Source organism: Haemaphysalis longicornis, unplaced genomic scaffold (assembly GCF_048455015.1).
Source record: "Haemaphysalis longicornis isolate Haplotype H1 unplaced genomic scaffold, Haemaphysalis longicornis Haplotype H1 scaffold_2, whole genome shotgun sequence".
Taxonomy (NCBI): Eukaryota; Metazoa; Arthropoda; class Arachnida; order Ixodida; family Ixodidae; genus Haemaphysalis; species Haemaphysalis longicornis.
This window is the reverse complement of record NW_027526295.1, coordinates 224,163,946-224,187,414: the sequence shown is the minus strand read 5'-3', so window position 1 is coordinate 224,187,414 and position 23,469 is coordinate 224,163,946. Positions and strand designations below refer to the sequence as shown.

At 48.4% G+C, this 23,469-nt stretch overlaps 1 protein-coding gene across 1 annotated transcript; it reads right to left on the bottom strand.

The window, feature by feature from the left end:
• Window positions 1-4,326: 4,326 nt before the first annotated feature.
• LOC144167646 (uncharacterized) lies at window positions 4,327-22,174 on the bottom strand. The gene is made up of 3 exons (XM_077696834.1): window positions 21,992-22,174; window positions 7,916-8,101; window positions 4,327-5,454 (listed from the first exon to the last, which is right to left on the bottom strand). The coding sequence occupies exons 1-3, from the start codon at window positions 22,001-22,003 to the stop codon at window positions 4,450-4,452; spliced, it is 1,203 nt and encodes a 400-aa protein (XP_077552960.1). The 5' UTR covers window positions 22,004-22,174; the 3' UTR covers window positions 4,327-4,449.
• Between the last annotated feature and the right edge of the window lie 1,295 nt (window positions 22,175-23,469).

Here is a 23,469-nt window from a genome sequence, read left to right as displayed (position 1 = left end):
TTAAAAATGTAGTAATGATAACCGAACTACGCAAGGCGCATAGGGATTCATAAAAGAACGACTTTGTGTAACTTTGCAGCCAAACTTGGGGCATTCCAAAATAAAAAAATTGCGATTTGTTAGTTATTTTTTCTCACTGTATTTTTCAGTCTGTCAGAACTCCCTCCACTGTTCGACAGCCTCACGGGAATCTTTACTCTCTGTTCAGTTCTGGGAACAAAATACTGTCTGGATACCAGCAGAAGTTTCTGGGGAAGCCATAAAGAAATGATACAGTCTATTATTATGCCGAGAGCCTTCTCATTAAGGCACTTTCTCTTTATATAGATCGCTGGATCTGCATGACTTTTAACAGCAGAGCTATTTAAGCTTCTATTTCCGCCATCGAGCGTTACCAGAAAACTCAGCGCGAGCGCACGTGAGCGTGCGCCCCGTGAGGAGCGCCCGGGGTCGTCCAGGTTTGCGCGTGGGGTTGTGCCATGTGAGGAGCTCACAAAAATACCAAGAAAAATACCGAGCGCACGTGAGCGTGCGCCTCGTGAGAAGCGTCCGGCGTCGCCCAGGTTTTCGCGTGGGGTTGTGCCATGTGAGGAGCTCACAAAAATACCAAGAAAAATACCGAGCGCACGTGAGCGTGCGCCTCGTGAGAAGCGTCCGGCGTCGCCCAGGTTTGCGCGTGGGGTTGTGCCATGTGAGGAGCTCACAAAAATACCAAGAAAAATACCGAGCGCACGTGAGCGTGCGCCTCGTGAGAAGCGTCCGGCGTCGCCCAGGTTTTCGCGTGGGGTTGTGCCATGTGAGGAGCTCACAAAAATACCAAGAAAAATACCGAGCGCACGTGAGCGTGCGCCTCGTGAGAAGCGCCCGGCGTCGGCCAGGTTTGCGCGTGGGGTTGTGCCATGTGAGGAGCTCACAAAAATACCAAGAAAAATACCGAGCGCACGTGAGCGTGCGCCTCGTGAGAAGCGTCCGGCGTCGCCCAGGTTTTCGCGTGGGGTTGTGCCATGTGAGGAGCTCACAAAAATACCAAGAAAAATACCGAGCGCACGTGAGCGTGCGCCTCGTGAGAAGCGTCCGGCGTCGCCCAGGTTTGCGCGTGGGGTTGTGCCATGTGAGGAGCTCACAAAAATACCAAGAAAAATACCGAGCGCACGTGAGCGTGCGCCTCGTGAGAAGCGTCCGGCGTCGCCCAGGTTTTCGCGTGGGGTTGTGCCATGTGAGGAGCTCACAAAAATACCAAGAAAAATACCGAGCGCACGTGAGCGTGCGCCTCGTGAGAAGCGTCCGGCGTCGGCCAGGTTTGCGCGTGGGGTTGTGCCATGTGAGGAGCTCACAAAAATACCAAGAAAAATACCGAGCGCACGTGAGCGTGCGCCTCGTGAGAAGCGTCCGGCGTCGCCCAGGTTTTCGCGTGGGGTTGTGCCATGTGAGGAGCTCACAAAAATACCAAGAAAAATACCGAGCGCACGTGAGCGTGCGCCTCGTGAGAAGCGTCCGGCGTCGCCCAGGTTTTCGCGTGGGGTTGTGCCATGTGAGGAGCTCACAAAAATACCAAGAAAAATACCGAGCGCACGTGAGCGTGCGCCTCGTGAGAAGCGTCCGGCGTCGCCCAGGTTTTCGCGTGGGGTTGTGCCATGTGAGGAGCTCACAAAAATACCAAGAAAAATACCGAGCGCACGTGAGCGTGCGCCTCGTGAGAAGCGTCCGGCGTCGGCCAGGTTTGCGCGTGGGGTTGTGCCATGTGAGGAGCTCACAAAAATACCAAGAAAAATACCGAGCGCACGTGAGCGTGCGCCTCGTGAGAAGCGTCCGGCGTCGCCCAGGTTTTCGCGTGGGGTTGTGCCATGTGAGGAGCTCACAAAAATACCAAGAAAAATACCGAGCGCACGTGAGCGTGCGCCTCGTGAGAAGCGTCCGGCGTCGCCCAGGTTTTCGCGTGGGGTTGTGCCATGTGAGGAGCTCACAAAAATACCAAGAAAAATACCGAGCGCACGTGAGCGTGCGCCTCGTGAGAAGCGTCCGGCGTCGCCCAGGTTTTCGCGTGGGGTTGTGCCATGTGAGGAGCTCACAAAAATACCAAGAAAAATACCGAGCGCACGTGAGCGTGCGCCTCGTGAGAAGCGTCCGGCGTCGCCCAGGTTTTCGCGTGGGGTTGTGCCATGTGAGGAGCTCACAAAAATACCAAGAAAAATACCGAGCGCACGTGAGCGTGCGCCTCGTGAGAAGCGTCCGGCGTCGCCCAGGTTTGCGCGTGGGGTTGTGCCATGTGAGGAGCTCACAAAAATACCAAGAAAAATACCGAGCGCACGTGAGCGTGCGCCTCGTGAGAAGCGTCCGGCGTCGCCCAGGTTTTCGCGTGGGGTTGTGCCATGTGAGGAGCTCACAAAAATACCAAGAAAAATACCGAGCGCACGTGAGCGTGCGCCTCGTGAGAAGCGTCCGGCGTCGCCCAGGTTTGCGCGTGGGGTTGTGCCATGTGAGGAGCTCACAAAAATACCAAGAAAAATACCGAGCGCACGTGAGCGTGCGCCTCGTGAGAAGCGTCCGGCGTCGGCCAGGTTTTCGCGTGGGGTTGTGCCATGTGAGGAGCTCACAAAAATACCAAGAAAAATACCGAGCGCACGTGAGCGTGCGCCTCGTGAGAAGCGTCCGGCGTCGCCCAGGTTTTCGCGTGGGGTTGTGCCATGTGAGGAGCTCACAAAAATACCAAGAAAAATACCGAGCGCACGTGAGCGTGCGCCTCGTGAGAAGCGTCCGGCGTCGGCCAGGTTTGCGCGTGGGGTTGTGCCATGTGAGGAGCTCACAAAAATACCAAGAAAAATACCGAGCGCACGTGAGCGTGCGCCTCGTGAGAAGCGTCCGGCGTCGCCCAGGTTTTCGCGTGGGGTTGTGCCATGTGAGGAGCTCACAAAAATACCAAGAAAAATACCGAGCGCACGTGAGCGTGCGCCTCGTGAGAAGCGTCCGGCGTCGCCCAGGTTTGCGCGTGGGGTTGTGCCATGTGAGGAGCTCACAAAAATACCAAGAAAAATACCGAGCGCACGTGAGCGTGCGCCTCGTGAGAAGCGTCCGGCGTCGCCCAGGTTTTCGCGTGGGGTTGTGCCATGTGAGGAGCTCACAAAAATACCAAGAAAAATACCGAGCGCACGTGAGCGTGCGCCTCGTGAGAAGCGCCCGGCGTCGGCCAGCTCGACCCTCGAGAACACACTGCCCAGCGTTCATGGCGCGATCTCTCGCGTGCTGTTCTCCTCGCCAGTTCATGTGTATTCGTGCCTGAAGTGGGGAGCACAAACGCCGAGTTCGCGCTACAGTCGCCGAGTTCACGAACCCAGTTGCCGCGGGTTCTAGCCCGTACTAACGTGGCCCCCTTTGGGAGAGATGTGAAACGCTACAGACAAAACGATCTGGGCCTGCCAGTCATGAACTTTGAGCGGCAAGTTCAGAAATCCATGCGAGGTGCAATAGCCGGGTCTCCGACGAAGGGGGAGGGGCGGCCAACTCTGGTGTGTCTCCAGCCTTGCACCGGTAGTGCAAGGAGCACCAATTTTTTTATCTCGTATCAAATGAAAACTTTGAAAAATGTCTGCTATGTTTCGCTTTGCAGATTGCAAGGAGTACGCCGCAGGGGCGCGCCGACAGAGTGCAAATTGTCCGCGCATTATTTTCCGTACGCACCAGCAGCAACAACAGCAGTAAATATGCGTTCAACCAATAAAATAACAAATTCTAACCAACAATCGGCTGTGTCGTAGTATAGAAGAGCTGTAAAATGGAATATCTCCACTATTATTGTCAGTATCTCCGTTTTCAGAAATGGACGCTTTGTTGGGGTCTGGTTCAAATAAAACACTCTAAAAATGCCTCTTCGCATCAATAAGTTCCCTCCCTCCCCCATACATACACACTACCCAAAAAATAAAAAAGAAAAAAGAGCCCCCCCCCCCCTTCTCCCAACTCGAAGAGCAAAAATGTTGCTGTGAAAGACATTCCTTCAACCTTGCGAAAAGTAAACTTCCAAAACATATGACCCTCCCCCCCCTTCAAGTGACATACCCTTGACGGTACGATGAAATGTTCCTATGGGTCTGATTCCAACTGTTAGCATGTTCATTTCCCCAGTACGCCATTACGTTTTCGACTAAGGAAGTCCGCTATAGCCGGTCAAATGAGAAACAGTTCGTATGGCACCACATCAAGTCAGTTTTTATTTGAAACGACATCAACGACTTCCACATGTCAGCTGCTTAATTGACGGTTACGATGAGACCAATCACAACACATTGGCACACAAACAGACGGGCTTCTTCGCACCAGCACGACGCCCGCCGAAGGAGTCCCACACATGCAGAGTAGAAGCAATCAAAGAGTCAGCCCGCAAACGAAACCACGCACCGAGGAATGATTATTTACAAGAGACGTCGCCGGCGACCCCACGCGGAGACTGCAAAATCAGTCGCGGAACTTGCCCTGCCGGTTCCAGTCGAGGTACTTCTTGTACCTGGCCGCCACTCCAGTAGGCTCGATGTCGAACGACTGTGGCCGCTCGAACTGGCGGTCGACGTCGTCCTGGTGGATGTACGTTACTCCCACAGGAATGCCCTCCTTGCCGGCCACGTCTCTAGTCCCCTCGGCCGTCTTCTCGGAAGTCTCCAGCGTCGGGAAAGGGCGGACGGACTTGTAGACCGGGACAGCGCTGGGAGAGGTCTCCTTGGCGGAAGAAGGTTCAGGAGCGTAGTAAACTTTGCTTTCGCTGATAGGGCTCTTTTGAATTCTCTGCGACTCCGGGTAGTACTCGAAATCAGAAACGCCGCCTGCGGTGATGCTCCGGTATTCCTGTTGAGGCAGCGGGCTGGGGCCGCCGTAGCCGACCTGGCCGTAACGGTTGACCCTTTTAGAGCTGTAGCCGGGGTAGGCGCCGCTGGCTATGTCGACAGCCCGAACGGGAGTCACTGGCCGGAAATCATCAGCACCCGGACCGTAACTGGGGCTGTGGAAGGCTGGTGCAGCGTTGACAGCTGGCTCGGCTAGAGCCGCAGCCGGATGAGCGACGCGAACGGGCAGCGCCCCCGAATCAGTGAAGGCCGGAACAGCCGCGACAGCCGGCCGGGCAGCGAACTCTCCAGGCTCGGCAACGACGTTCGGCTTGGCGGGTTCATCCAAGGCGCCCCTGACGACATTCGGGGGCGGGTTTTCGGCGTGGATCTGCACGTCGGCCGGCCTTGAGTTTCTGGTGCCCGGCTCGTTCGTCCTGATCCATGCGCGGAAGCCCTTCTTGTCGGCGACGTAGGTTACGTGGCGGAACACGCCGTGAGTGTCGCGGAAGCCGTAGGAACCCTTTCGGTTGTTCCGCGTGTCGCTCAGTTCGCTGTGGTGCTGCGTGTTGCCCTTGGAGTCCCTGATCTTGTACGAAAACTGGTACGATTGCTGCCTCGAGGCAGGAATGTCGGCCCGCTCCTGCACAAAGAATTAGTTAGTCAATACGACTAGTTAGTGCACCGAGACTAAACCCAAATGCTGGTTATGCAAACAGGCTGAGGTCGTGTGGGACTATATTTATGCCATGCAGTGTGTTTGCAGTAATATTGCATTTATTTATTCATAATACCCCTAAAGGCCCTCGAGACATGGTATTACATATGGGGGGGGGGGGGGATGCAGCTTCTCGGGCCTTATTAAAAGAAATTTCGTGCACTCAGTCGTAAGCATTTTTGCCAAAGATGTATAAAAAGCCAGCTCTGGCCGAGGGATGCCGAGGGACGAGGAGACTGGAGCCCTGGACAAAGACCCCACCTATAGTTTGATGAGCTTAACCCTTTTGTACTATAACGTGGCCATGAATAACGTGGCCATGAAAATAACGTGGCCGTAAAAACAGTGACGTTAAGCGATATCTTGATTGTACGTTTTTTTAGGAGCGTTTATTTTGCCACAGGGCGGTATGAGTTGATGATAACGAAAGGTGATTAGATGAACATGCTAATGATCGCTTCGCGGATGAAGTCTAGGAGGGAACGATGGCGGGGTCCAGATATACATGAATTGTATGCGGATGCATCGTCTACGCGGAGGCCCGTCGCCGCAAGATGCCGCAGTCTCGTCGGACGCAAGGCGACGAGACTGCGGAATCTTCGCCTCACGAAATATTTACGCAAACGTAGCAAGATACGAGCAACAGAAATATGGATAATTTGGAGCGCAAACTCGGAAAACGCAGTGAGGACACTTAAGCACAATTATGGGTTGGGTATGTGAGAGAATTAATGTTCAATTGAACGTCGAGTGCCCCTTCCAGTTTTATGCTGCGAGTAATCCAGGCTGTTGCGCCGCTGCGCGAGGACCACCGGCAGGGGTTTATCTAGAATTTCGGTTTGGCTGGGTGGCGAAATTCTCCTGGAGGGCTGTGGGGGGACGTTGGGGGTTGTGAATGAATTCCTGGGCTCGTGGTTGCGGAATCTTTTTTGAGGGGGTGTCGAAAACCGAAAACATCAGGGGGGAGGGGGGGGGGGTTGAAGGGGTGTTGAGGGTATATAAAATCCCTGACCGCGGGGCGGCGTGCTTCATTGCCGCCGAACACCGCAGTCACAGCTAACGTTGGTCACAGCCGCAGCTGCACCCTCGGCCTTCCGCGTAGCGTTGAAGAGCAGCTCGTGCGCCCTTTACTCGTGTTTTAAAGACGATAGTTTTACTTGGGCTACTTAAAAGCAAACATTTTGGTTTGCCTATGTCTCGATTCCGGCGCCCGGCCATAAGTTATAATATTACTTGAACGAGAGGTTTATTTAGGCAAAACTACTCCTAACCACTAAATCTGGAAAAACTTCATACTTGTGAACATTTAAAAAAAAATATTACGCATATTTGAGACAGGACATCAGTACATAAGTAGCATTAAATACACATGGCTGGTTGATTTCTGCGATAAGAAATAAAGAAATGCACCTTGAAAACAATAATTTGACCTAAAAATACAAAAAGCACTCGCGCGAGACTGGACCTCGGGGCAGTGTTCCAAGTTCAGCAGTAACAAAAGGTTCCAAAAGATGGAGCCAGCAGTGGAACGAGGGGAAATTTAATTGACTTTAGCAAACATCCTCCGTGTTTCTCGTGGGAAGAGGGAAAGGGAGGAAAGATCGGGGAGGGTGGGCGGGTTAAAGAAGAGAGTCGTTTACGTGGCGGAGGCCGCAGAAGACTACCGTCTTGCGACGACATTTGCAGCAAAGTGAACTGATACGCGGCCAATTTTTTTTATTGAAGCCTACGGAGCCCGTGCTATGGAACTCTTCGCAGTCGCGTGGGAGCCTTTCTCAGCTACCGACGCCGACGGCGATACTGGCTATTTTGCTCAATGGGGCATTTGATGCTTCCGCAATAAAAATGTAAAATTTTAAAATTTTCAGGCAAACAATGGAGTTAGAAAAGCACTGCCTCCAAATATTCGTTGCCAACTGTTACCGGTTTCTCGTAAAAACTGCCTGGCCGGACGTTTCACAAAAGCGCGTCCTGTTATGCCGGCCAAACTAGAGCGTACCAATTGTAATGGCTGACTGATTTACCTGAAGTGGAAACTTCTTAGCACTACGATGCATCGTTTGTGGTCTGTAGCAAGTCTCTGAATAGTAACTGATTTTATCAAACGGGACTGAAGGTCGCTCGCGGCAGATATCTTTAACCGATTGGGAATTTTTTTTTTCTCATCCCCTCTCTCCAAGGGCTCTCTTCTCCTTTTTGGCACTTCAACAGCATCAGGTAGGCCGCAAGCATAAACGTGTAATCCGAACGGCCGCGACCTTGCTCATTGCACCTCAACGTCTTAACCACTCGGCCACCGCCACGGGCAATTTACTTCCCTTTTACATCGCACCGTTGTCCAGACAATCAACTGGAAAAGAAGGAGGGAGGACAAGTGGCACCGCACGTTTTCATGGACGTCGTCTGGCTGCGTGACGACGTCGTCACGCGTGATGACGGTCTGGCCATCGCCGAAGGCGGGCGCCGCGTGCACTGCTGGAATGCCCGCCAGCGAGGAATCGTCGTCCAGAGGCTCGTACGGCCGGAGGCCACGCGTACCGTGTGTGCAGAGCAGGAGGCCCGCGAGCAACGCCTGCGAAGCGCGAAGTTTGAAACGAGAAGGAGCGATGAGAAATAGTTAGCATCAAGACCACGGGCGGCGAGGTATACCGAAACGAATTTGACATACTCAGGGACACATTTGGCAAAGTTATCGAAAAAATAGGGCACGAATCGTGTTTACAATTGCTAAACGTACGCAGTGGCGTGAACAATATTTATAAACGGCTCTTAATTGAATAGAACTGGCCGTTGTCAACTGTATACGACCAAACTTCGTCGGAGTGTAAAATCGCAGTCCCGGACCAAGTAAAAAAGGAAATGTCCGACTGTAAATAAATAAATAAATAAATAAATAAATAAATAAATAAATAAATAAATAAATAAATAAATAAATAAATAAATAAATAAATAAATAAATAAATAAATAAATAAATAAATAAATTGCCGCTTTCCCCTCTACCCGGTGTTTCGCACGTTTGAAACGCCCAGCATATGGGATATCTGTACAGCTCAAGGACTTGAAATGCTCCATGCGCCCGAGCGGCGCGCTCTATTTAAAGCGCGGACTTGGCTTCCTTGGGTCATCGGATCCTTAACTGCATTCGTGTTAAACCGCCCCTCAATAAGGTAAAACGGTTCTCTATGACAGGAAAGTCTGGGTAACACTGTGTTAGCAACACCCTCGCCGAGCTTATCTGATAGGATACTAAGGCGACACTATTTCTATTCCTGTGCAAATACACTTTAAAAACGGGTAAATATTTTCCTCGTCTTTTCCGAGTATCTATTTTTTTTTTTCTTCAGCGAATGTCGTTGCATGCGTCCAGCCATTGCCACTTTGCGATTTACCTTTTTTCCGTTCGGCAGCGATAGCGCCATTTAAGCATATATCTGCTTAGGAGGAAGCTATTTCTATCCTCTTTCGTGTAGAGACAGTCACAGGAAGGCTACGCGTAAGCCGCCGGATTCACGAAACGGGAGCAGTTGTTACTGGAAGTAGCTTGGCGTTGCTCGTTCCTCTTTCATTGAACTCCGCGGCCGCCTCCAAGTGATTCTTGAATTAATGGGACAGCAGTGCCTTCGTTAAAATGAGAAGTAAGCGCGAAGAGCTCGGGGAGGAGAAGACGGAAGTCAACAAGGGCGCTGGATGTTTAAAAGACTTGAAAGGAGAACGCTACCCGCTCCTCATATGGCACTAAACACCCACGATGCACAAACACTGAGAAGAATACAGACAAACACATTCCCACACAAATCAAGGCTGGCGCTTATGTTCCCAGACAGATTTAGTGAAGACTGTTTTCAATGTAGTGAGAAAGCCACCATTTTTCACACCATATGGAACTGCCCAGTTATATGGCATTCACTAGAAATGTGGGAGGCGACTCTGGCCAGCGAGGCCTTATAGAAGACCAGCGCCAGCTGATCGACAGAGCCTGGGCCGGGGAACAAGCTACTGGGGCCCTCAATAAAGTTTTACGGAGCTGAACTTTCATAAATTAAGGCCCTGGCGGTGTCAATTGACGCCATGACATAAACGTTCCTCTAGCGCCAAGAAAACTAAACCAAAATTGCTAGTTTTCTTGGAAATTTGTTACAATGATGCCTATTGCGATGGACATCGCCGTTGTTGCGTTTTAGTGGAGCTGGATGCTACAAGGAAGAAGAAGCTTCTGTGAAGACGAAATTACTACATTGAGACTGAAAAAATGGAGGTCGAAGCTTAATTCCCAAACTTGTAAATGTACAAGTACGTTCACTACGAAGCTCATTTTTGGTGTGTAGGCTCATATGGTCCTACCATTTAGGAAAATATGCAAAAAAAGATATTTCTGCTCAAAAATACATTTACAATTGCCAGTTTTCTTAATTATTTGCCTCTTTATAAAATCAGTTATTACTTGTATTACCAGCTCTATTTTTCGTTTGTGACCTTATGTAACCCCACATTTTAAGAAACCACAAAACACATTGTTTTGCTTCGTATAAAAAAAATCAGGGATGGAAGGGTTAACGCTTATGCCCACGCAGCGTGTACAAGAGAGAGAGAAGATGATACCACACTGCCACATCTCTACACCAAGCACCACGTTGTCTCTGTGATTCAATTCGGCGCTGCACAAGTTTCAATACGAGTATAAAGCCGACTTTGGAAAGACTAGGTGTATATAGTTTAATACGAATACACGATGCCTTCATGATCTAGGACGGCTTACTCTGCCCTTGTTAAACTGTCTCGCCAGAAATGCGTTTGTTTAGAGTAGTGAAGGCAATTTTAAACGGCTACAGGTATACGAAAGCGGCTGAGAAGCATGTTTACTCGTTAGTATACTATTCTCAAACTTTCTGCACTGTTTTTATTTTTCTGAATATGCCGGCAATATTACGGCACCAAGTGATGATGCTCAGTTGGCGGCAGCCGAAACAGAATTTTTAGAAATACATCCCCGAAAAATGAGTTGAGTACTGTTCCGAACTAGTCGGGCTCGAATAGGAAGATTAGATTGACCGGAGCTTGTGTAAGAAATCTCACACTAACATAGAGAATATAAACTTTTGTAAAACTTAGACGGAACACTAAATAAATATTATAATCATATGCGCCAGGCGGCATATACTGCATTCTCGGAACAATAATAATATATTCTCATCAAGGTAAGATAACGGCCTAAAGAAATGGAGCACTTGAAGCAAGTGTTAAAGGCACACCAATAATAGTTGAAGGATTTATCCCATAGAATTAGTTTTTTTTCTTGGTCCGATGAGCTGGAATTTTACAAAAGCAAAAAGGAAAAAGATCACTGAGAAATATTAGTATGCTATACAGGGAGCACTGCGTGGTGTTTCAGCAGGGTAGTTCCGGGGGTATTCTGGCGTAAGCGACAGCGGCGTTTCATTCGGCTCCCCAGAGATCGGAAGAGAATCAGGAGGGCAGCGGAACATTCAGATAAATGTTTAAACCTCTTTCAGTTGCCCAGGAGCCAAATGAGGAGTGCAAACACTGTGGTATTTCTCATGCGAATCATTCATTCATTCATTCATTCATTCATTCATTCATTCATTCATTCATTCATTCATTCATTCGTTCGTTCGTTCGTTTGTTCGTTCGTTCATTCGTTCGTTCGTTCGTTCATCGGTCTGTTTCGAGGTACTGCGGGATGAAGGCCTCTCTCGATATCGGAGGAGAGGATTCAGGTACATATTACGGGGCCCTTAGGTGTGTAGGCAGCCAATCAATCAATGCCCCCAGCATTTATAAAAATGGCGGGGTAACTATCACAAAAAGAAGGCAACACTGAAAAACTAGATTACAAAATTTGCGAGAATTTTATATGCACAGATGAAACCGTCACATAAAATTTTCTGTAGCGCACTAAGGGTTGAGTAAAAAAATCTTCGATCTTCCTGAACGAGCCTATTCAGGGGAGTACGACTGCTTTTAACTGCACGCGAAAGTAAAATACGCCAGTTTATTTTCCCTTTTAATTTACCCACCATGGTGGCTCAGTGGCAAAGTAAGGCGTTGTGCTGCCGAGAGCAAGGACGCGGGTTCGACCCTGGCCGCAGTAGCTGCTTTTCTGGCGGAGGGAAAAAGCGAAAACGCCCGTGTGTTGACATTTCGGCGCACGTTAAAGATCCCCACGTGGTGAAAATTAATCCGGAGCACTGCACTACGCCGCGTCTCCTACTCCCAGGAGTAGCTTCCGCACATTGAGGCCAATGTTTTTTTGTTTTCATTTTTTTACCCTGTGGCTAAGGCCGTATATACGATGAAGAAAAAAAGCTACAAACGCCCACGCATCAAATATTTGCGTTTTACGTTTAACCATGGTTTACGCTTCCTCTGCAACTCTCCCACACGGAGCTACTGATAGCCCTTGGCTGGTTTTCTTATTCGCCCAGTTACCAGCCCCTCTTAGTCAGCAACTGACAAAGTTTACCTCACCTGCCCGATAGAGATTAGACGTCAATTCGCCAAAGTTGTGATACGCGGTCACGATTGCTCCACTGTGAGGGCATTAGTAATATGCTTGAACAAGACTAAATTTAGCTCGAGTTTTAAAAATAAAAGTTTATTATTTTTTTTTTTTTGCAATTGGCTGCTGTGTTCTTCGCCAGAAAAGCCTGGATTATCGATTTAAGGGGTAACTTTGCTACTACTGCTACTACAAAGTTAGTGACTTTAACTCCAACGCGCATCGGTTGAAACCCGGTCTTTAACTTCCACTGAGGGAAAATTCGCGTTCATCAAGTCCGCATCCGCTACTAGACGACGGAAAGCAGCTCCGCATAGTTACGAAATACATTTCTTTACACCAAGGTTATGTTTACGCGCGTTTAAATATATCTGAGTCTCTAACACCCACTGCATTTGAGGAAGGGTCTCAAGCTCAAAGCTCAAATGTCAAAGTTGATAGTTCGATTTTTCTGAATGAAGGAGCAATCAATACCTCGGCTGATCGGTAAACACAAGACCATGGCTAATGAATTGTTTTAGCAAACATGTTAGCTACAACTTTCGATGTCTTGTTTTTTTGTTTTGTTTTTTTAATGTTTCGCAGGACATTGCATACTGTTGTCGCTCCGCGGTATATCCTTGTTTGTTTCTTTCGTTCGATAGGCACAACTGAAGGTTAATAAACTCCCCCGGGCCCTTCCAAAAGTGTAAAAATTGCGCAAATTCATCAAGGAAACTTATTTATGCATAGACCTAGAGAATATAAAAAGCAAATCCCCGAGGCACGTTGCGCGGTAGGCTGGGGGCGCGGAAGTGTGACAAGCAACGGACGTGAAATTTCGCAGAGCGTACATTGTGGTGCAACAAGGCCACTCAATTCGCTACGGCCGTAAGAGAGCACCGCGTGTTCTCGTCCATCATACTGTCGCAGGCGTTCGCTATTCTGTTCTGCTCAAGGTTGAAGCTAACTTATGCGACCCGAAAATTAAAGCGCAGTGTATAGGCTGCGAGATAGCGCTAACGTCAATGGTGAATATGTTCTCGCCCTTGTCAGGCTTCACACGGTGCACAAAAAGTTGATTTTGTGTGTGTGTGTATAAGTCGATTTGGAAGAATCAGCAGTCTCCTCTCGTTCGCAGTCAGACTTCTGATAGCCACGACTCCGGTTGTTGTGACGCTAGCCCTCGTAATATATCTAATATTCTAAGACCTCGCATTTAGCGGGGAGGAGGGGGGGGGGGGGGGGGCATTCCGTATACCACTCCCAGTAGTAACCGAGTCTTCGACAGCCCCTAAATTTAGTAAAAGGCTCACTTACACCGAACGGTTTCAGGTTTACGGGCAAAAAATAATGGAAGTTTGGTGTGTTTACTTTTCTAGGAATAGCCTACACAAAACAAATGTTGCCGTTTACAAAGCCCGCCATCCGTGCATGCTTGTATTCAATGACCTTATAGCGTTGCTCGTGCTTTGCAACTTACTATGCTGGAAATGTAATGGCTCAATAAGTCACCAGGGCGGGATTTACGACGCTTCAAATCTCAATGCAACACAGAGGTATTGACAAAATCCTAATCAGATCCCTCGGCCATTGTCCAAGGTACCCGAAGTGTATATTGGTTCGATCACATTTGTGTATAGTCGCTTTGAGGTATGGCTAATTTTCCTCGTGTTATCCGTGTATGTGTAGTCCCCTGTAGTTTATTTCAGCGACATTCCGAGTCCCAATGCCATGCAGTAGTTTGTCCGAAGAGTATCGATGTTCAGTACGAAACAATATCTTTCAAACTCCAACCTATGAGGCATTTCCAGTAAAAGTATCCCGAATAAAGCTTTTCCTATTTACAGGACATTTCTGTACATAATGCTTTGGAGCCGCTACATTGTAAGGACGTCTTACGACTCTTCTCCTCCCGTACGTGTATGGGTGCGCTTTCAAAATATGCGCCAAATCTTCAGTGTTCCGCGTGATGAGTCTGTGGTCACCACTAAAGGCATCTCTCGCGTCATAGTTGCAAACACACAACCATGCTTCGGTACGGTTCAGCTGGGTTATGAGAGCTTGGAACGGCTATCGCCAGATGAGCTTGCCGTTATCACACAGAAATAGTTATGCCCCATCACTGCATCGATACCTTCACCCGGTCGGGATTTAGGTAAAATCAAACTCACTAATTAGATAACTTACGATTAGAACTGAAAATAAGGCTTCCGGTCCATAAAAAAAATATTTGATTCTTGCGGCGCGGCAGCCGCATTAATGCGAACAGCAATTAGAGAGCCCAAACCAACGAAACCAAACTCAGTTCGAAACACACACAATTATCAGGATATAACTGCAGCTTTCTCGTGTAGCAGAGTGAAATCTGGTTACCATTAAAAGTAGTAAACGGGGTTGTGTTAACCATGATTAAAGCTCTCTTTGCAGAAAGAGCTGCCTGCCTATGCGCGCAGTACGGTTTTGCACAATAAAAGGCGCGCGTGCCCACATGGCAAGTGGCAGTTGCGTCACACCTGTTCCCAGTTTATCACTCGCACACGCGGCGGCAACACGACGCCGGAAGCGCTCCTTAGCAAATAGCAAGCATAGCTGGAAAATTGCATTTGGATAAGGTGTTTGCAACGGGGAGTTCAGCATTTATTACTGTTCGCTGCTTTTATTGATGTTGTCTCTTCAGAATGCGCTTCCGTAAGCGGTGAGTACGTGCCGAACTCCAAAGCGGTCATCAATATGCGGCACCAGTCTTTCGGCAGAAGATACCAACCGCAGCCTGCGCCTTTCTCGATGTCGAAATAAATGGCGCCGCTTGTCAAGCGCTACAAGAAAATGCAGCGGGGTTTGTGCCGCGAAGTCAGCAGCTACTCGGCAAAGATAACCGTACACACCAGGCTAATTCTGGCCAGACCGACAGCGCCGCCAATCTTCGAGCGCTCTTCTCTAGCGAGCACGGAAAGTGGAGTCGGCGTCCGGCGTCGGGCTCTATCCGGGCTCAATCGCCTCTTATCGAGACCGGAAGGTATTTGTGGAAGACGGGTAGGGCTTGCCGCGGGGCGCAGCGGTAGCGTGGGCGAAGGAAGAGCGCGGTGTCTACGCCTCTTTAGTTGTTTGGAAATTCTTCTTGCAGATATTTCACGCCCTGCCAGCGAATATATAGATTGGTTGTTATATATACTCGTGTACACGCGGGCAAGCGGGAATACCGGACATCGCTCAAGTCATTGGGGATGTCTGAGATTGTCTAATCGGTATTTGCAGCACCCGCTCAGGGCCAAGATCTCTGATGATGTTTTTCTTTCATTAGGTTTTCTTAACTTGTGAAGTCACGAAGGTGGCGTAACGGAACGTGATAAGAAATAACGTACAGACTTCCATGTGTAGAATTAAAAAAAAAAGAGAAGGGGCGTAGGGTAACGGCAAGCGCTTGAACTGTTGAAGGAAATAATTGCATTGGTTATATAGGCTAATGATGGTCATGACTTGATACTAACTCTTATAAGCCTGAGCAGGATAATACGGCCGAAATATTTCTGATTATAACTGAAACAGGGCAGGTATTTTTTTAAATCATGGTTTCTCTCGAATGACTATGCCCCACAAGCCGTTTATTGATCTATCATGGGATAATATTACACTCGCACGATTGTCTCACCAAAGGGAAACAAAAACAATGTGTGCGAACTGCTCAAAAGAACATCTTGGAGCTAAAGTCCTCTCGATGAATAACCCTGCGCTTCGGCTTCGCTTTCATGGTCAGGAAAAGAAAACTGTGATGACAACTAAAAGAAAAAATTCACGCATCTCTACGAAGTGATTCATGACGAGTGGGCGAAGCACTGGGGATCGTTTTTACTGTAAATCACCCGTGAGAGTGCTTACTGCTGCTAAAACAATTTCCAATCCAATTCAATCCAAATCAATTCAATTTAATTCAATCCAATTCATTTCGATTCAATGCAATTCAATCCAATCCAAATCCAATTAAATCTAATGCTCCACACGCATGCTCAGCATGGCTCTCCAGGAGCTCTCTCTCTCTCTCTCTCTCTCTCTCTCTCTCTCTCTCCTCTCTCCTCTCTCTCTCTCTCTCTCTCTCTCTCTCTCTCTCTCTCTCTCTCTCTCTGACCTTTTGTGAACCTTTTATTTTGTTCTTGTTAACCTTTTGTGAACCTTTTGTTCACAGATGTTTTGATTTACACGGTGCTGTGCGTCTCTCTCTCTCATCTTTTGTGAACCTTTTATTTTGTTCTTGTTAACCTTTTGTGAACCTCTTGTTCACAGATGTTTCGATTTACACGGTGCTGTGCGTCTCTCTCTCTAACCTTTTGTGAACCTTTTATTTTGTTTTTGTTAACCTTTGTGAACCTTTTGTTCAGAGATGTGTCGATTTACACGGTGCTGTGCCGTGAGCACGGACGCCGGACGCCGGACGGACAAGCCTCCCCTTAAGGTGCTTCGCCCCTAAAAGACTCAGGACGGAGAAGTGCCGCCTACCTAATCATAAAGAAAAGAAATCTTAACTTGACATAGCTGTACCTAACCATCCTAATCAGATACTCATCTGCATGTATGAACCCGACGCGACTTGGTCGGTCAAATTCACGGCCATCATTCGCCCGACACTGATAGCTTCCGGCGGACGCGCATCGGTTAGCCGCGGTCGCCAAGAAAGCGCATCGATATGCGTCGCCCTTTGTGGCGCCGATACTTGGCGGTCGTTTGTATTCACGGTCGACTAATCTTTTACTCTCGCCGTCCGGTCAGCGTGGTCTAGACCGGAGGGGCGCTCGACCGACGACATGTTCTGCGGTTCAACGACTCCCCAGGGGTCGCCCGATAAAGGCCAGGTTTACAGGCAACGCCCCTCGTCGGTTGGAGCTTTCCTGGTGTCTCGCTTTCCGAGAACTCTGGACAGGCTCCCGGCATATCGGTTCCTAGAATGCGAGAAATAGAACTCCGTGCTGAAACTTTGCTCGATAACCAGTGAAGCTTGCCACAGACGTACACGTCGGTAACCAAGCGAATGCTTGAAAGCTATGCTGTGGAAAATCAAGACAGATAATGTAGCCGCCGGAATAAGGGGGCTATCTATGCGTGGATTAAGCTGACGCATCAACAAGGTAATTGTGATGTGCTAGAAGAGAGTCATTCTACACAGAATGTGGTTGCTGCAGACTACTACGTGGCTAGCGGTTTGCAAGGATTTTTTGTCATTATTTTGGTTCTATAACGGCGGGGAATGAAATCACATGTCAGGTATAACGCCCTTGTTAACGGAAAAATGACTTGGGTGGGTGTTTGAGATTACTCTGGCGGAAGCCGATACAATAACGATAGACTCCTTCGGTGTCAAGAACGTCGTATAGAGTAAGCCGGTATAATTCCTCCGAGTAAAATAACTGGCTAGTGAATTACATACCAGACCACCCATCAAAATAAAAGGTACCTTGTCGGGCAATCAACAACATGTGAAAAAAAATCAACATGTGAGAGTTATTTGGCGATAAGGCAAACATTTTGTGCATGAACTCATCGTATCGCATTGTTTTCTAAGTGTGGGGAAAGATGGCTAAAGTTGTTGCATTCAGTGTTGCACAGAGTATTCAGACTTTGATTTGGACTTAACCGGCTCATCAATGCCCCCCTTGTCGTACATAGGCATGAAATACCAGCTCAACACGATTTTTTTATGACAGCCATACATTTTTTTAGTTTCTGTTCAGAACGACATTCAGTCCATAGGTGACACTTCACTGAACTCCATCTGCTTGAAATCAAACAACTTTGAGACTCTGTCAGAAATCTAACCTGTGACTTCGTTGCAAGAAGCAAAATGACCTCGACCCCTAATTCTACGATATGGACGCCGTAGTGGCACATATTTCAGTGGAATCTTCCGTTCTGTCCAAACGCAGTTCCTGCTGATGCATAGATGGCTCCCAAGGAAACGTAAATCAGTGTTTAGAGACTTATGTACACTGGAGAGTCAAATTGCGTAGTTAGCATCAGCATCATGCGCGGCTCGCTGGAAATGGTTTTCGTCGTGCGCGTAAACCACACTCACGAGGAAGAAGCTAGCATAACGATGTCGAACGCTCTAGGCAGCGCTAGCATCTTTATTATCACCGCCACGATCCTCCGGGGCTTCTTCCCCCATCGCCACGAATGCGTTGCCAGCGCCTGTGCCTCTCATAGAGAGAAAAATAAAAAAATAAGGTGTCCAGGAAGCGGAGGAAATTCGGAAAGAGAAGAAAGAGCCTCTGCCCGCCTCAAGCGGAGCTCAATTTCTCGCGGAATACGGCAGAATGAGGAACAGCCGGGCTATGGTCGCCTCGCTTTTAGCGAAAGGAAGTGCGTCGAAGACACCCAGGGGAAACGAAAACGAAATATTTGATTTTTGTTCGCCCTGCTCCGCTCATGTGCGCACCTCTCGAGTCCTCTCTGTAGTCCGCCGAACCGTACCTGCATATTGAAGCTCGGTATGCGCCCACGGCAGTTGCGTCGCTCGTTTAAACCGCCGATTCTCAGGAAAAACTACGCGAGGCGGATCCTTGGCAAGGTTGTAAAAATAACCAAGGGTCATATACTTCATACGGGGTTCCGGACTTGGCTTTTGGGTTTGAATGGCGTTGAATTAACTTGAGGAAGCGGCCGTGGGCGCTCTCTCGACGAAGGGATATTCTTTAAATGGTGGTTGCGGACTTGACTTTGGGGTTTGAAGGGCGTCGGATTAATGTGAGGAAGCGACCATGGAAGCTTTTCAGATGTAGGCATGCGGCAAGCTTGGGGGAACGCCTGGTTTTGTGGACTTGACAAAGTTCGCTGAGAAAGTCTCATTGAATTCCCGGATTTCCGAAGTTTCCAATTGTAGACACTGAATGGGCGAGCAATGACTAATTATGAAAAAGTTGATCGCGCATCTCGACGTCCATTTTATGAGTGAACACAATTTGCGTCGCTGTTCAGCGTACAGGCCACAAGTCTGGATCTAAAAAGGCATTAAAAATATATGGCGTTTGTCTATTTGAAACGTGAGGACGTGTATGTATGGTTTTTTTTTCTTAGATGTCCTTTGGTTTCTCTGCGCACAATGTAATAGCAAAATAATGCAAAAGCAACTATGGAGAAAAGCAAGTGCACTTGCCTTGGATAATCGTCTTAACGTGGACTCAACCTTGAAGATTTCGAACTTGTCGGTTGAGCCTGATGTCAAAACCTCCAACGCAATAAGTTGCGGCCTTTGAAGTGCCCTTAATCGTACGTCGCAGGGTGCAGTAGCCTGCGGTCAAAAACTTGTAACGTTGCTCACCTATATCATTTATGTCAAAGATAGGCAAAATTTTCTAACGAAATTGCGCACCCCTTGAACAAGAGCTTACCTAAAGGAAACGGAGTCTACTAGAAACACTCTTTTACCCGACTGGAGGGGGCACACGCGACGCCTTCATCGCCATTGCCGAGATTAAGGTGATGTCATCATAGCTTCGCTGTACCATCATTTCATCAGATGTACATGGGCTTCATTACGCAGAAGCTGCTCAGAGTGTCTTCAACCAACCAAAATGTCAGACCATGGCGAAGAGAAAAAGTATGTGTAAAACAACAACTTTCCGTGAATCTAGTACGAAGACAAAAATTTGCCTTGTTTCTTCCCCTGGTCCCCCTTTTGGTGGGACATGGCTCCACATACCTTTAAGGCGAAAATGTAGCGTGGTTGTGTGGTTTGAACTCTGTTGTTCCGTTGTTGGAATCACAAGCTGTTAGTTCAACAGCAAAGTCTATGAACAAGCATCGCAGCGTCTTTTCCCCAATTTTCCCCGTCGCCATCCCATTCGCATTTGCGTGCCTAATAGCCTGCACATTTGGAACGTGTCTCGATTCTTAAAACAATAAATGTCCTCTCTCTCTCTCTCTCTCTCTCTCTCTCTCTCTCTCTCTCTCTCTCTCTCTCTTTCTCTCTCTCTCTCTCTCTCTCTCTCTCTCTCTCTCTCTCTCTCTCTCTTCAGGATTAGTCCCCTTAGTTCACGCTTCTTAAATTTTTGCACTCCAGTGGCGCCACCCCACCAGACACTTACACACATCCCCCTTTAGCTGCACAATCAACAGCAATACGTTACTACACCCGCCGTGGTGACTCCGTGGCTAAGGCGTTGCGCTGCTGAGCACGAGGTCACGGGTTCGATTCCCGGCCGCGGCGGCCGCTTTTCTGCTGGAGGCGAAAAGCAAAAACGCCCGTGTGTACGAGATTTCGGTGCACGTTAAAGATCCTCAGGTGGGCAAAATTAAACTGGAACCCTCCACCACGGCGCGCCTCATCGCCTGCGTTGCGTCGGCGCTTTAAAGCCTACAATCAATCACCAATACGTACTACGAGGCCACCCCTCGCGATATAGTCCGCGTGCCTGTGGCCGCGTGTCGGCAGACTGGTGGATGCACCGACGTTGGTGATGCAGGAAGGTAGAAGGCGGGCCTTATTTGTCTCCCTCTCCCTTCAATTCCATGCATTAATTACCCGAGATTTTCCTTTCCACGCTTCTCCCCATCTCCTCCACTTGACCCTCTACCTAAGGTTATTTGCGAACACCACAGCCCCGTGAAGGCTAGCAAATTGAGAACCACTTCGCAACCTGCTAGTACGTGTCTGTGCAGCCAGATTTCTTTAGCGGCAGTAAGACGAGGGTGAGATCCAGTTGGTACATTTTGAAAAAGAACGCTGCGCTAGGAATAACCCAAAGCGACGAACACGAGATGAAAGAAACGCATACTGAACAAAGACCAGCATTATCAGCTACTTCCACCTATTCATTTCCATCAGTGCCCTTTACTAGTTGCGTGTTTCCTTCATCTCGTTCTAGTACTTTTAATTGTCAGTACAAAGCTTCTCCTAAACTGCTTTCTAGTATTATCGACTTTCATAAACGGGGAGGTATTTGGCTTTAAGAAGAAGGAAGGTAAAAACTATATTAATCTAAAGGCTGTAACATAATGGAAACTGTAACTTAATGGTTTCATTTCTGGTTATAAAATTAGAAAAATAAAAAAAATACACGGATGCGTTGGCGTATCTATATGTCCGGATATTCATCTATATTGAAAATAAAATACAAATAAAACATACCAAATAAAAAAAGGTTTCAAGAAAAAAAAAAGGAAAACAAAGCTGAAGTTATCCAAGGTTACGTTTGTGGGAAAGCGTCGCAGGCAAAATGGTGTTATTTTTCGTGACCCTGCATCATAATATTTCCCTCCACGCGGTTTGTGTCTGGGGCCCTTAAGCAGTGTCTTCAATCCCCTGCGATGAAGCTGATTTCTATAAAACATCGATATTTTAAAAGAAATTAAATGTGGTGAAGACGATTTTTCACGCATATGAATATAAAAACTTCGCAAACATGATGATAAAAAGTCTGCAATATGAGGTACTGGAAAGTATAAGCTATTATAGGCTCTTTTGCAGCAAAATACTAATCATAAAAGGCTCCTTAATAACGCTAGCCCGTTGCAAATTTTTCATCTGCCCTTGAAATCAACTACACCCACCCCAAGGTCGTGGCCTATCCTCCCGGCATTAAAAGAATCTAATGAGGTTACAGTTGAAAACAGGACCGTGGCTGTAAAAGCAAACTCAGACTGTGAGCCTTCAAGTATATGAGGAACCTTGCCGGAAACATATTCATAACATGTAAACTGTTTTAAATATCTAAAAAATAATCGTAAATGCACAAAGCTTAAAATCTCTAATCTAGGCCAGGTTCACGCAGCCTGCCCTAGCGAGCAAAGCAGTCTATAGTGTTCCAGTAGAACAAAATGCCCTGAGATGTAAGGTCAACCGCGTTGTATTGTTTGGGAAATACCAGGCCAAAAATCGAGACAATGGTGGCGCGTGAATCAGAAATCGCAAGGACGTTTCGTGCCGCTGCAGAAAAGTGAACGTGACAAGGTCCTACTCAAACCTCAAAACCCACCTGGACAATCATTGTGACTCCGCTGGGCAGGTTGAACAACGCGACACTTGGTATCTCCGCTGCGAGACGACGAACGAAGTAACAGGAGGAGCGGTCGCAGCGCGGTTCCAAGTCGAGCTCGCACGGCAGAGATGCTCCGGATGATGCGCTCTTCCCGGTAACCCCACGGATATTTCTTTCACTTTCTCGCCGACCGCGGCAGTTTTTATATGGAGAGGGGCTGCCCTAGTTTGTGCGTCTCCTCCCAGAGCCGCCGGACGAAAGCGCTTCGGCTTCCGAGGGAAAGGGTGTCGCTGTCCGTAGGCGCCCCTGCTCGCTTCTCCGGATCCCCCCAAGGAAGAGCGAAAAATGCGCGAGAAAATAGAAAAAAAAAAAAAAAAACTCACCGCAAGAAAAGAATTGACAGTCCAGACTCGATTTATGCACGCTTCAGAGCGCATCACCCCCTTTTCTTTTGCAGAAGAAGGGGAAGTAAGAAAAATACCCGAATCTGGAGACGGCGTCCTTGCGACCGTTCCTTCACCTTGTCAACGGGAGTGACCTCGTGAACTTGCGCTTCCTCGCGTCGCTCAGCCCTTTCTTCACCCAGGGGGCGCAAGTAAAACGGCCGAAAAGAGACGCTTGCCACGTGCGTCCCCGAACGATGCACATCGGAGGGGAAGCCAGGAAGGAAGCAAAAAACGCACGCAAAGAGGCGACGCCGCAACAGTCGTAAATATTATGCTAGGCATAGGCCCTCCTGCATTCGGATCGGCCCGGCACTACCGAAATCTGACCCGTGCAGTTCAGACTGCGAGAACATGCGGCGTTATCTTCGGCGGGTGATTTTCTTTCTGAGCGTCGGTTTCTCGGAGGACCTCAACCCCGATTGCGACGACCTCAAGCAGGGGAAGACGGTAAAGTAAAAGCAACATCCAGCGGCGGCTGCTTTGCCTTAGAAGACGCTAAAGAGTGTTGTTTGTCACCGCCTTTGCACGCTGCGCCCTCTTTATATCAAGTGACAAGTGGTGTGCCATTAGCGCACTTGCTAAGGCATGCGACTAGCACGTTTGATATTGGTTGTGCTCTCAGCTGGTATCTTCCTTCGGACAGCTGCTGCGTCACGTGCACGGCATGGGACCACCATAAGGGGCATGCAGGGACGAGTATATGTCAGGCACCGACGCCTGTTTTGTTTATCCAGGCGGGCGAGGTAGTTAGTCAGGCGGCGGGTCCAAAAGGTAGGTTAGAAAGTCTGAGCGGTCAGACCGGTGCACCACACTGCCCCACATAAAAGTATGCCGCCAGGTTCACTCTGGAAACGATAACTTTTCGTGCAGTGCTTCTGAACGAAAAAAATTGATGTCTGTCTGTCTGTCTGTCTGTCTGTCTGTCTGTCTGTCTGTCTGTCTGTCTGTCTGTCTGTCTGTCTGTCTGTTCGTCCACCCGCCATTCCGTCCGTCCGTCCGTCTGTCTGTTTCAGAGTCACCAAAAGGGGA